The sequence below is a fragment of the Cebidichthys violaceus genome, unplaced genomic scaffold, assembly GCF_023349555.1.
Source record: "Cebidichthys violaceus isolate CVI_PGR_0920_01 unplaced genomic scaffold, fCebVio1.0.p SCAF_1, whole genome shotgun sequence".
Lineage (NCBI taxonomy): Eukaryota > Metazoa > Chordata > Actinopteri > Perciformes > Stichaeidae > Cebidichthys > Cebidichthys violaceus.
Window position 1 is genome coordinate 23986577 of NW_027176262.1, and position 12409 is coordinate 23998985.

At 41.6% G+C, this 12409-nt stretch overlaps 2 protein-coding genes across 2 annotated transcripts; both read left to right on the top strand.

The window, feature by feature from the left end:
* The first annotated feature begins 890 nt into the window (after window positions 1-890).
* LOC137882737 (extracellular calcium-sensing receptor-like) lies at window positions 891-4438 on the top strand. The gene is made up of 7 exons (XM_068724928.1): window positions 891-1151; window positions 1247-1536; window positions 1840-2135; window positions 2282-2487; window positions 2626-2847; window positions 3330-3453; window positions 3534-4438. Exons 1-7 carry the CDS (start codon window positions 891-893, stop codon window positions 4436-4438), a joined length of 2304 nt encoding a protein of 767 aa, XP_068581029.1.
* A 1657-nt stretch (window positions 4439-6095) lies between these two features.
* LOC137883922 (extracellular calcium-sensing receptor-like) lies at window positions 6096-10129 on the top strand. The gene is made up of 8 exons (XM_068725914.1): window positions 6096-6193; window positions 6550-6844; window positions 6940-7229; window positions 7532-7827; window positions 7974-8179; window positions 8318-8539; window positions 9021-9144; window positions 9225-10129. The coding sequence occupies exons 1-8, from the start codon at window positions 6135-6137 to the stop codon at window positions 10127-10129; spliced, it is 2397 nt and encodes a 798-aa protein (XP_068582015.1). The 5' UTR covers window positions 6096-6134.
* Window positions 10130-12409: the final 2280 nt, after the last annotated feature.

A 12409-nucleotide genomic window follows, 5' to 3' on the forward strand; every position in this document is an offset into this window, starting at 1 on the left:
TAGTGCAGATTATATTGTACACACATTTCACAAAAAAGACTTGGACAAGAGTTAATCAAAGATCACTGTATAAGAGGATCCTCTCTCTGACGTACAGTAAGCTGACGTACTGTCGGAGGGAAGCTTCAATCTGAAAATCTATATTAAGCTGTGAAAACACAGTATGCCCACATGAGGACAGTTGAGGGGTGGAGATGGCAGCTCTCTTTATTGGTCTGATCCTGTCGTTGGGTTTGTGTGAGCTGAACTCAGCTCTTGCCTTGAATGGTTCTGGGGATGGTGTGAAACAAAGGGCTGGGCTTACAGAGGAGAGGACAGGTGTTGGGGTCAGCACTGAGGCTTCATCGGTTAAATGTAAGCTCCAGGGTACCACTCGTCTGCCTGCATTCTCAATGGATGGTGACTACGTTATTGGTGGTGTTTTCACCATACATTACTACATGCACACAGTGAAGCATAACTACACCACCAAGCCTGATCCAATAAGATGCTCAGGGAGGTTAGTAAGAGGGAGATGTGGGGGCTAAGAGGATGTTACTCTGTGGGGATGGAAATGTTTATACTTTTATTTTATTTTAATGCATTCGTATGTATTATATTCACAAAATAGTAGATCATTTGAGTGATTTTTTTATTTCATTACTGAAAACAATATGAAAACTAAAATTACAGTTTAAAATAATAAACTATTGTTAAATCATGGATTAAGATTATTGTGCAAATTCATCTGACATCTTCTGTTTTGTGATTTTTGGTGTTCAGTTTTCCCGAATTATATATCTCTATGAAAATAGTGAATTGTCATCATCAATTGTATGACAGTACTTTAAACAGTGATACGAGTGTGTGTGTACAGCATTGTTGCCCGTGAACTGCGCTTCTCACGTGCAATGATCTTCGCCATAGAGGAGATTAACAACAGCACGGAGCTGCTGCCAGGCATCAAACTCGGTTATCAGATCTATGACTCGTGCGCCTCTGTGCCTGTGGCGGTGCATGTGGCATTCCAGCTATCAAGCGGCCTGGACCCAGTGTTTTACAAAGGTGACAACTGCTCACAATCTGGTACGGTGATGGCCATTGTTGGTGAGTCTGGGTCCACGCCATCCATCAGCATGTCGCACATCATCGGGCCCTTTAACATTCCTCAAGTAAATATTTTTCATTTCTGCAAACTATGTGTTAAATAGACCAGTGCTATTTTTTGGCCGTCCTGTTAAACAATTACACTGTTGTATTAATTCAGGTGAGCCACTTTGCCACTTGTGCATGCCTGTCCGATAAGCAGCAGTACCCGAGTTTCTTCAGAACAATCCCCAGTGATCAGTTCCAGGCTGACGCAATGGCCAAACTGGTAAAACACTTTGGTTGGACTTGGATAGGTGCCATCCGATCGGATTCGGATTATGGAAACAATGGCATGGCGTCTTTCCTGGACGCAGCGCACAAAGAGGGGATCTGTGTGGAATACTCTGAATCTTTCTATCGGACCCACCCACGTAGCAGGATCCAGAGAGTAGCTGACATTATCCGCAGGTTTCTACGTTCACTGATTATGTGTTTTTGTTTCCTGTGCTCATACTGACCTTCTGCACACAAATCCACATCAATGTTCTGTAAATATAAGATATAAGAATATTTTGTCATCTTAGAGGCATATTGGAAATGTATCTTCTTTTCTGACACCTGTATTTATCTCATATTTGTTAATGATCTTTATTATGAAAATAATCAGTGAGACCAAAAACCGTGTTAACTATATCCATACATATGTACAAATATTTTGTAATATATTTTGTTTATATTGGTATAATGCAATGCTGTATAATTTCTGTCCAGGTCGACAGCTGTGGTTGTTGTGGCATTTGCATCTCCTGGAGACTTGAGTATTCTGCTGGAGGAGCTGTCACTCAAGCCCTCTCCACCTCGCCAGTGGATAGGCAGTGAGTCCTGGGTAACTGACCTAGACATGCTGAGGTTCAGCTTCTGTGCTGGAACAATTGGATTTGGCATTGAGCAATCTGTCATCCCTGGTCTGAGAGACTTCCTGTTGGATCTCTCTCCCTCTGAAGTGGCTGCCTCTCCAGTGCTTACTGAGTTCTGGGAGGATGAATTCAACTGCAGGCTGGGACAAAGTGAGAAAGTTTGGCTTATCTTTAACATAACTGACTCACAGATGGGTCTTTGTCTGACTTGTGTTTTTTCATTCAGTCAGTTGATTCAATGAAACTAAACAAGAACATTATACATACAACACCTTCCTGTCTTTGTGTGTTTTTAGGATCAGCTACAGAAAAAAGTGCGTGCGATGGAACTGAAGACATAGAGATGATCCAGAGCCCGTACACTGACACATCTCAGCTTCGAATCACTAACATGGTGTACAAGGCTGTTTATGCAATAGCACATGCCATTCATAATGCAATGTGTCAGGAAACACACTCTATAACTCAATGTGACAAATTCACCAGCATAGAGTCCAAACAGGTCAGTCAAAACAATTACATGAACAATCCCAATGTCTTTCTTTTCCTATACTGTACTGTTTCCTAAATGAAATATTCCTTTGATTATACATTGTTTTATTTCTCGCCCTCACCGTCTTCCGTTACTTCATCCTCACAGGTTCTCACTCAGTTGAAGAAAGTTAAGTTTTCCCAAAATGGTTATGATGTGTCATTTGATGCCAACGGGGATCCTGTGGCCACATATGAGCTGATTAACTGGCAAAAAAGTGAGAGTGGTAGCATTGAGATGGTGACAGTAGGGCACTACGATGCATCACTGCCGGTGGACCAGGAATTCCATATCAATAGGAACCTCACCTGGGTGGAGGGTGGCACACAAGTAGGAAGCCCAAAATGAATATTTTAACATGTTCCAATTTAAAATTAGGTGATAAGTGTTCTTGGTCCCTGTTCCTCCAGTCCATACTGGCTGTGAAGAGATCTGTTCTAAAGTTACAGCATTTTCAGTCTCACATCACACGTAATAGTTTCAACAAAAGAGTTCCCTTGCTGAGTTGCAGCAGAGGAATAATAATACAGAATGTGACTTTGTCCAAAAACACAAACTTTGAAAGATAACCACTTGCTTTGTCCAAGCCAGACTGCTGAAGCCTCATTTTGGCTTTAGTTGAACTTTAGAACACATTTTTTACACAACTGTGGATTTTTTTCCACCAGCAGCTGCATTGACAAATCACATGTACACAATACACATATTGACATGCAAGTATTGTTTTTAGACAGATCTGAACCTATCCTTTAATCATCGGCGCTTTGAAGCAAACCTGAACATGTGTGACTTTGTTTGTGTCTATATGCCAGGTGCCTGTGTCAGTGTGCTCTTATAGCTGTCCTCCAGGAACTCGTAAAGTGCTGCAGAAAGGAAAACCCATCTGCTGTTATGATTGTATACCGTGTCCTGAGGGAGAGATTAGCAATGCTACAGGTATTGTTTTTCTTACTGCATATCTACTGGACAACATCAAATATCGACAGGTAAACGACATTTTTGTTTTATTCTTTCAGATTCCCCTGATTGTTTCCATTGCTCCAAGGAATTTTGGCCTAATGCAAAGAGAGACACTTGTCTCCCCAAGCCTGTAGAGTATCTTTCCTTCAATGAGGCCCTAGGAATCATCCTGGCTGCATTCTCAGTTGGTGGTGCCTGTCTCACCATTATAACAGCGGCTGTATTCCATCACCACAGGACTTCCCCGATTGTCAGGGCCAACAACTCTGAGCTGAGCTTCCTGCTGCTCTTCTCTCTGACTCTCTGTTTCTTATGTTCATTAACTTTCATTGGAGCACCCTCTGAGTGGTCCTGTAAGCTGCGCCACACAGCTTTTGGAATCACCTTCGTCCTCTGTATGTCTTGTGTTCTTGGAAAAACAATAGTAGTGTTAATGGCATTCAAAGCCACTCTCCCAGGTCGTAATGTCATGAAATGGTTTGGTCCGCCACAGCAAAGAATGACTGTGGTGTCTTTCACATTCATTCAAGTTGTAATATGTACTCTTTGGTTGGTTCTTAGTCCTCCTTTTCCAAAGAAAAACCTAACCACATACAAGGAGAGAATCATCCTGGAGTGTGCATTAGGCTCAGCTATTGGGTTCTGGACTGTGCTCGGGTACATCGGCCTGCTGGCTGTCTTTTGCTTTGTGTTAGCTGTCCTAGCCCGGAAACTCCCTGATAATTTTAACGAAGCCAAGCTTATAACCTTCAGCATGCTGATATTCTGTGCAGTCTGGGTCACCTTTATCCCAGCATATGTCAGCTCTCCTGGTAAATTTACTGTGGCTGTGGAGATATTTGCCATTCTGGCCTCAAGTTTTGGACTCATATTGTGTATATTTGCTCCAAAGTGTTTCATCATATTGTTTAAGCCAGAAAAAAACACCAAGAAACACTTGATGAACAAAAGCCAATTCTAAAAAAATCTGACTTTTTGAAAAAACAAAGATGGCAGTTGAAGGGAGTTTTAATAAAAATACATAAACCACAGGGGGCAAACAGGGATAATTTGTCTCACGTGTGTATTCTTGGCTAGAAATAAACCAATGTCCAGTTGGTACAGTTTAACATAAATGCTCACTGGTATAATGTAAATAGCAGCATTGTCCAAATTCATTCTCTGTTTCAATTCATCAAATTGAGAATCTAAGCATGCCAGTTAAGCTCTCACTCAAACATGTTAACACAGTCAAAGAACTGTTCAACACACCTTATTATCATCACCTGCAGCTTACTTATGTGCACTTCATACATTACTACTCCAATCTGTGATCAATGTCAGAACTGCATGTATACAATCAGCCTGTGTTTTAGGTAAGGATACAATAAAGAAACAACATTAGATTATGCTCCAATAGCAACGTTCAGTGTGAAGTTCATGTTAAAACATTCAGTTTTCATCTTGTTTAAATGTTTACATTTTAAGTTTTTGTACATTGTACAAATGTTTTAATCATTGTAATGTTGTTTTGTGAAAATCCTTTAAAATTATTTTTTTCTTATTTTACAAATATTTGATCAAGTTCTGAAAATATAGAAGAACATTAATAAATAAAGTAAAAAATAATAATATAAATGTGTGTTACTTTCTCTTTTACAAACTCAGTGCTACTTTAATAATATGTATTTCACTAACAAGGCCCACACCAATAACGGTATGAGTTTCGAGGTTTATTGCATGATGGAGTGATTCGATTTTGGAAGCTGAAGGGGTAGAGGGATGAAGGTATATAGGGTAGGAGTCAAGGGATGAAGGGATGTAGGGTATGGGTCGAGGGATGAAGGGGTCGTGGTAGAGGGATGAAGGCGTTGAGGTAGAGGGAGGAAGGGGTCAAGGTAGAGGGATGAAGGTATATAAGGAAGAAAACAAGGAGGTTGTAGAAGTGAGGTTAGGCAAGCGATGGGGGACCGTTGGTGTCCGATGGCTGGCGGGAACTGGGGGAATGGAGACGTAGAGTGGGGGCCATCTCTTTGGAAGCTCTGGTGGTGCAGAGTCCCCTGATGTTCCTGTAATCCTGCAAGAGAGAGAGAAAATAGAAAGACAAAAAGCCATTTGTTAGGATTAACTGTAATATGAGCTAAAACACAGGAAAAAGGTGTAAGGGTATAGAGATAATTACGACATTCAGTGTTTACAATGATAATTTTAAAAGAACAGAAAAGATACATGGATACTTAGTGCAGATTATATTGTACACACATTTCACAAAAAAGACTTGGACAAGAGTTAATCAAAGATCACTGTATAAGAGGATCCTCTCTCTGACGTACAGTAAGCTGACGTACTGTCGGAGGGAAGCTTCAATCTGAAAATCTATATTAAGCTGTGAAAACACAGTATGCCCACATGAGGACAGTTGAGGGGTGGAGATGGCAGCTCTCTTTATTGGTCTGATCCTGTCGTTGGGTTTGTGTGAGCTGAACTCAGCTCTTGCCTTCAATGGTTCTGGGGATGGTGTGAAACAAAAGGCTGGGCTTACAGAGGAGAGGACTAGTGTTGGGGTCAGCACTGAGGCTTCATCGGTTAAATGCAAGCTCCAGGGTACCACTCGTCTGCCTGCATTCTCAATGGATGGTGACTACGTTATTGGTGGTGTTTTCGCCATACATTACTACATGCACACAGTGAAGCATAACTACACCACCAAGCCTGATCCAATAAGATGCTCAGGGAGGTTAGTAAGAGGGAGATGTGGGGGCTAAGAGGATGTTACTCTGTGGGGATGGAAATGTTTATACTTTTATTTTATTTTAATGCATTCGTATGTATTATATTCAAAAATATTAGATCATTTGAGTGATTTTTTTATTTGATTCCTGAAAACAATATGAAAACTAAAATTAGAGTTTAAAATAATAAACTATTATTAAATCATGGATTAAGATTATTTTGCAAATTCATCTGACATCTTCTGTTTTGTGATTTTTGGTGTTCAGTTTTCCCGAATTATATATCTCTATGAAAATAGTGAATTGTCATCATCAATTGTATGACAGTACTTTAAACAGTGATACGAGTGTGTGTGTACAGCATTGTTGCCCGTGAACTGCGCTTCTCACGTGCAATGATCTTCGCCATAGAGGAGATTAACAACAGCACGGAGCTGCTGCCGGGCATCAAACTCGGTTATCAGATCTATGACTCGTGCGCCTCTGTGCCTGTGGCGGTGCATGTGGCATTCCAGCTATCAAGCGGCCTGGACCCAGTGTTTTACAAAGGTGACAATTGCTCACAATCTGGTACGGTGATGGCCATTGTTGGTGAGTCTGGGTCCACGCCATCCATCAGCATGTCGCACATCATCGGGCCCTTTAACATTCCTCAAGTAAATATTTTTCATTTCTGCAAACTATGTGTTAAATAGACCAGTGCTATTTTTTGGCCGTCCTGTTAAACAATTACACTGTTGTATTAATTCAGGTGAGCCACTTTGCCACTTGTGCATGCCTGTCCAATAAGCGGCAGTACCCGAGTTTCTTCAGAACAATCCCGAGTGACCAGTTCCAGGCTGACGCGCTGGCCAAACTGGTAAAACACTTTGGTTGGACTTGGATAGGTGCCATCCGATCGGATTCGGATTATGGAAACAATGGCATGGCGTCTTTCCTGGACGCAGCGCACAAAGAAGGGATCTGTGTGGAATACTCCGAATCTTTCTATCGGACCCACCCACGTAGCAGGATCCAGAGAGTAGCTGACATTATCCGCAGGTTTCTGCGTTCACTGATTATGTGCTTTTGTTCCCTGTGCTCATACTGACCTTCTGCACACAAATCCACATCAATGTTCTGTAAATATAAGATAGAAGAATATTTTGTCATCTTAGAGGCATATTGGAAATGTATCTTCTTTTCTGACCCTGTATTTATCTCATATTTGTTAATGATCTTTATTATGAAAATACTCAGTGAGACCAAAAACTGTGTTAACTATATCCATACATATGTACAAATATTTTGTAATATATTTTGTTTATATTGGTATAATGCAATGCTGTATAATTTCTGTCCAGGTCGACAGCTGTGGTTGTTGTGGTATTTGCATCTCCTGGAGACTTGAGGATTCTGCTGGAGGAGCTGTCACTCAAGCCCTCTCCACCTCGCCAGTGGATAGGCACTGAGTCCTGGGTAACTGACCCAGACATGCTGAGATTCAGCTTCTGTGCTGGAACAATTGGATTTGGCATTGAGCAATCTGTCATCCCTGGTCTGAGAGACTTTCTGCTGGATCTCTCTCCCTCTGAAGTGGCTGCCTCTCCAGTGCTTACTGAGTTCTGGGAGGATGAATTCAACTGCAGGCTGGGACAAAGTGAGAAAGTTTGGCTGATCTTTAACATAACTGACTCACAGATGGGTCTTTGTCTGACTTGTGTTTTTTTATTCAGTCAGTTGATTCAATGAAACTAAACAAGAACATTATACATACAACACCTTCCTGTCTTTGTGTGTTTTTAGGATCAGCTCCAGAAAAAAGTGCGTGCGATGGAACTGAAGACATAAAGACGATCCAGAGCCCGTACACTGACACATCTCAGCTCCGAATCACTAACATGGTGTACAAGGCTGTTTATGCAATAGCACATGCCATTCATAATGCAATGTGTCAGGAAACACACTCTATAACTCAATGTGACAAATTCACCAGCATAGAGTCCAAACAGGTCAGTCAAAACAATTACATGAACAATCCCAATGTCTTTCTTTTCCTATACTGTACTGTTTCCTACATGAAATATTCCTTTGATTATACATTGTTTTATTTCTCGCCCTCACCGTCTTCCGTTACTTCATCCTCACAGGTTCTCACTCAGTTGAAGAAAGTTAAGTTTTCCCAAAATGGTTATGATGTGTCATTTGATGCCAACGGGGATCCTGTGGCCACATATGAGCTGATTAACTGGCAAAAAAGTGAGAGTGGTAGCATTGAGTTGGTGACAGTAGGGCACTACGATGCATCACTGCCGGTGCGCCAGGAATTCCATATCAACAGGAACCTCACCTGGATGGAGGGTGGCACACAAGTAGGGAGCCCAAAATGAATATTGTAACATGTTCCAATTTAAAATTAGGTGATAAGTGTTCTTGGTCCCTGTTCCTCCAGTCCATACTGGCTGTGAAGAGATCTGTTCTAAAGTTACAGCATTTTCAGTCTCACATCACACGTAATAGTTTCAACAAAAGAGTTCCCTTGCTGAGTTGCGCAGAGGAAAAATAATACAGAATGTGACTTTGTCCAAAAACACAAACTTTGAAAGATAACCACTTGCTTTGTCCAAGCCAGACTGCTGAAGCCTCATTTTGGCTTTAGTTGAACTTTAGAACACATTTTTTACACAACTGTGGATTTTTTTCCACCAGCAGCTGCATTGACAAATCACATGTACACAATACACATATTGACATGCAAGTATTGTTTTTAGACAGATCTGAACCTATCTTTTAATCATCGGCGCTTTGAAGCAAACCTGAACATGTGTGAATTTGTTTGTGTCTATGTGCCAGGTGCCTGTGTCAGTGTGCTCTTATAGCTGTCCTCCAGGAACCCGTAAAGTGCTGCAGAAAGGAAAACCCATCTGCTGTTATGATTGTATACCGTGTCCTGAGGGAGAGATTAGCAATGCTACAGGTATTGTTTTTCTTACTGCATATCTACTGGACAACATCAAATATCGACAGGTAAACGACATTTTTGTTTTATTCTTTCAGATTCCCCTGATTGTTTCCATTGCTCCAAGGAATTTTGGCCTAATGCAAAGAGAGACACTTGTCTCCCCAAGCCTGTAGAGTATCTTTCCTTCAATGAGGCCCTAGGAATCATCCTGGCTGCATTCTCAGTTGGTGGTGCCTGTCTCACCATTATAACAGCGGCTGTGTTCCATCACCACAGGACTTCCCCGATTGTCAGGGCCAACAACTCTGAGCTGAGCTTCCTGCTGCTCTTCTCTCTGACTCTCTGTTTCTTATGTTCATTAACTTTCATTGGAGCACCCTCTGAGTGGTCCTGTAAGCTGCGCCACACAGCTTTTGGAATCACCTTCGTCCTCTGTATGTCTTGTGTTCTTGGAAAAACAATAGTAGTGTTAATGGCATTCAAAGCCACTCTCCCAGGTCGTAATGTCATGAAATGGTTTGGTCCTCCACAGCAAAGAATGACTGTGGTGTCTTTCACATTCATTCAAGTTGTAATATGTACTCTTTGGTTGGTTCTTAGTCCTCCTTTTCCAAAGAAAAACCTAACCACATACAAGGAGAGAATCATCCTGGAGTGTGCATTAGGCTCAGCTATTGGGTTCTGGGCTGTGCTCGGGTACATTGGCCTGCTGGCTGTCTTTTGCTTTGTGTTAGCTGTCCTAGCCCGGAAACTCCCTGATAATTTTAACGAAGCCAAGCTTATAACCTTCAGCATGCTGATATTCTGTGCAGTCTGGGTCACCTTTATCCCAGCATATGTCAGCTCTCCTGGTAAATTTACTGTGGCTGTGGAGATATTTGCCATTCTGGCCTCCAGTTTTGGACTCATATTGTGTATATTTGCTCCAAAGTGTTTCATCATATTGTTTAAGCCAGAAAAAAACACCAAGAAACATTTGATGAACAAAAGCCAATTCTAAAAAAATCTGACTTTTTGAAAAAACAAAGATGGCAGTTGAAGGGACTTTTAATAAAAATACATAAACCACAGAGGGCAAACAGGGATAATTTGTCTCACATGTGTATTCTTGGCTAGAAATAAACCAATGTCCAGTTGGTACAGTTTCACATAAATGCTCACTGGTATAATGTAAATAGTAGCATTGTCCAAATTCATTCTCTGTTTCAATTCATCAAATTGAGAATCTAAGCATGCCAGTTAAGCTCTCACTAAAACACGTTGACACAGTCAAAGAACTGTTCTACACACCTGATTCTCATCACCTGCAGCTTACCTATGTGCACTTCATACATTAGTACTCCAATCTGTGATCAATGTCAGAACTGCATGTATACAATCAGCCTGTGTTTTAGGTAAGGATACAATAAAACACAACACTAGATTATGCTCCAATAGCAACGTTCAGTGTGAAGTTCATGATAAAACATTCAGTTTTCATCTTGTTTAAATGTTTACATTTTAAGTTTTTGTACATTGTACAAATGTTTTAATCATTGTAATGTTGTTTTGTGAAAATCCTTTAAAATGATTTTTTTCTTATTTTACAAATATTTGATCAAGTTCTGAAAATATAGAAGAACATGAATAAATAAAGTAAAAAATAATAATATAAATGTCTGTTACTTTCTCTTTTACAAACTCAGTGCTACTTTAATAATATGTATTTCACTAACAAGGCCCACGGCAATAACGGTATGAGTTTCGAAGTTTATTGCATGATGGAGTGATTCGATTTTGGAAGCTGAAGGGGTAGAGGGATGAAGGGATATAGGGTAGGAGTCAAGGGATGAAGGGATGTAGGGTAGGGGTCGAGGGATGAAGGGATGTAGGGTAGGGGTTGAGGGATGTAGGGTATGGGTCAAGGGATGTAGGGTAGGGGTCGAGGGATGAAAGGATGTAGGGTAGGGGTCGAGGGATGAAGCGATGTAGGGTAGGGGTATAGGGATGAAGGGATGTAGGGTCGGGGAAGAGGGAAGAGGGATGAAGGGATGTAAGGAAAAAAATTAAGAGGTTGTAGAAGGGTGGTTAGGTGAGCGATGGGTTGGTGTCCGATGGCTGGCGGGAACTGGGGGAATGGAGACGTAGAATGGGGGCCGTCTCTTTGGAAGCTCTGGTGGTGCAGAGTCCCTTGTTGTTCCTGTAATTCTGCAAGAGAGAGAGAAAATAGAAAGACAAAAACGGGGTTGAGGGGGGGGGGGGGGGGGGAGATTTGAAAGCAGAGATGAAGAGGAAGTGAACGTGTTCATTGTGCTTAAATACTTTGTGCACAGAAACTGAGCCGTGTTCTGGGCGTGGTCCTTGTTCCTGCGCTACGTTTGTAAAACTAAATTTCACTAACAAGACCCATGCCAATAACAGTAGGAGTTTCGAGGTTTACTGCATGATTTATTGATTAGATTTTGGAAGCTGAAGGGGTATAGGGATGAAGGGATGCAGGCTAGGGGTTGAGGGATGTAGGGTAGGGGTTGAGGGATGAAGGGATGTAGGGTAGGGATCAAGGGATGAAGGGATATAGGGTAGGGTCAAGGGATTAAGGGATGTAGGGTAGGGGTCGAGGGATGAAAGGGACGAGGCAGAGGGATGAAGGGGTCGTGGTAGAGGGATGAAGGCGTTGAGGTAGAGGCATGAATGGGTCAAGGTAGAGGGATGAAGGGATATAAGGAAGAAAAAAAGGAGGTTGTAGAAGGGAGGTTAGGCAAGCGATGGGGGACCGTTGGTGTCCGATGGCTGGCGGGAACTGGGGGAATGGAGACGTAGAGTGGGGGCCATCTCTTTGGAAGCTCTGGTGGTGCAGAGTCCCCTGTTGTTCCTGTAATACTGCAAGAGAGAGAGAAAATAGAAAGACAAAAAGCCATTTGTTAGGATTAACTGTAATATGAGCTAAAACACAGGAAAAAGGTGTAAGGGTATAGAGATAATTACGACATTCAGTGTTTACAATGATAACTTTAAAAAAACAGAAAAGATACATGGACACTTAGTGCAGATTATATTGTACACACATTTCACAAAAAAGACTTGGACAAGAGTTAATCAAAGATCATTGTGTAAGAGGATCCTCTCTCTGACGTACAGTAAGCTGACGTACTGTCGGAGGGAAGCTTCAATCTGAAAATCTATATTAAGCTGTGAAAACACAGTATGCCCACATGAGGATAGTTGAGGGGTGGAGATGTCAGCTCTCTTTATTGGTCTGATCCTGTCGCTGGGTTTGTGTGAGCTGAACTCAGCTCTTGCC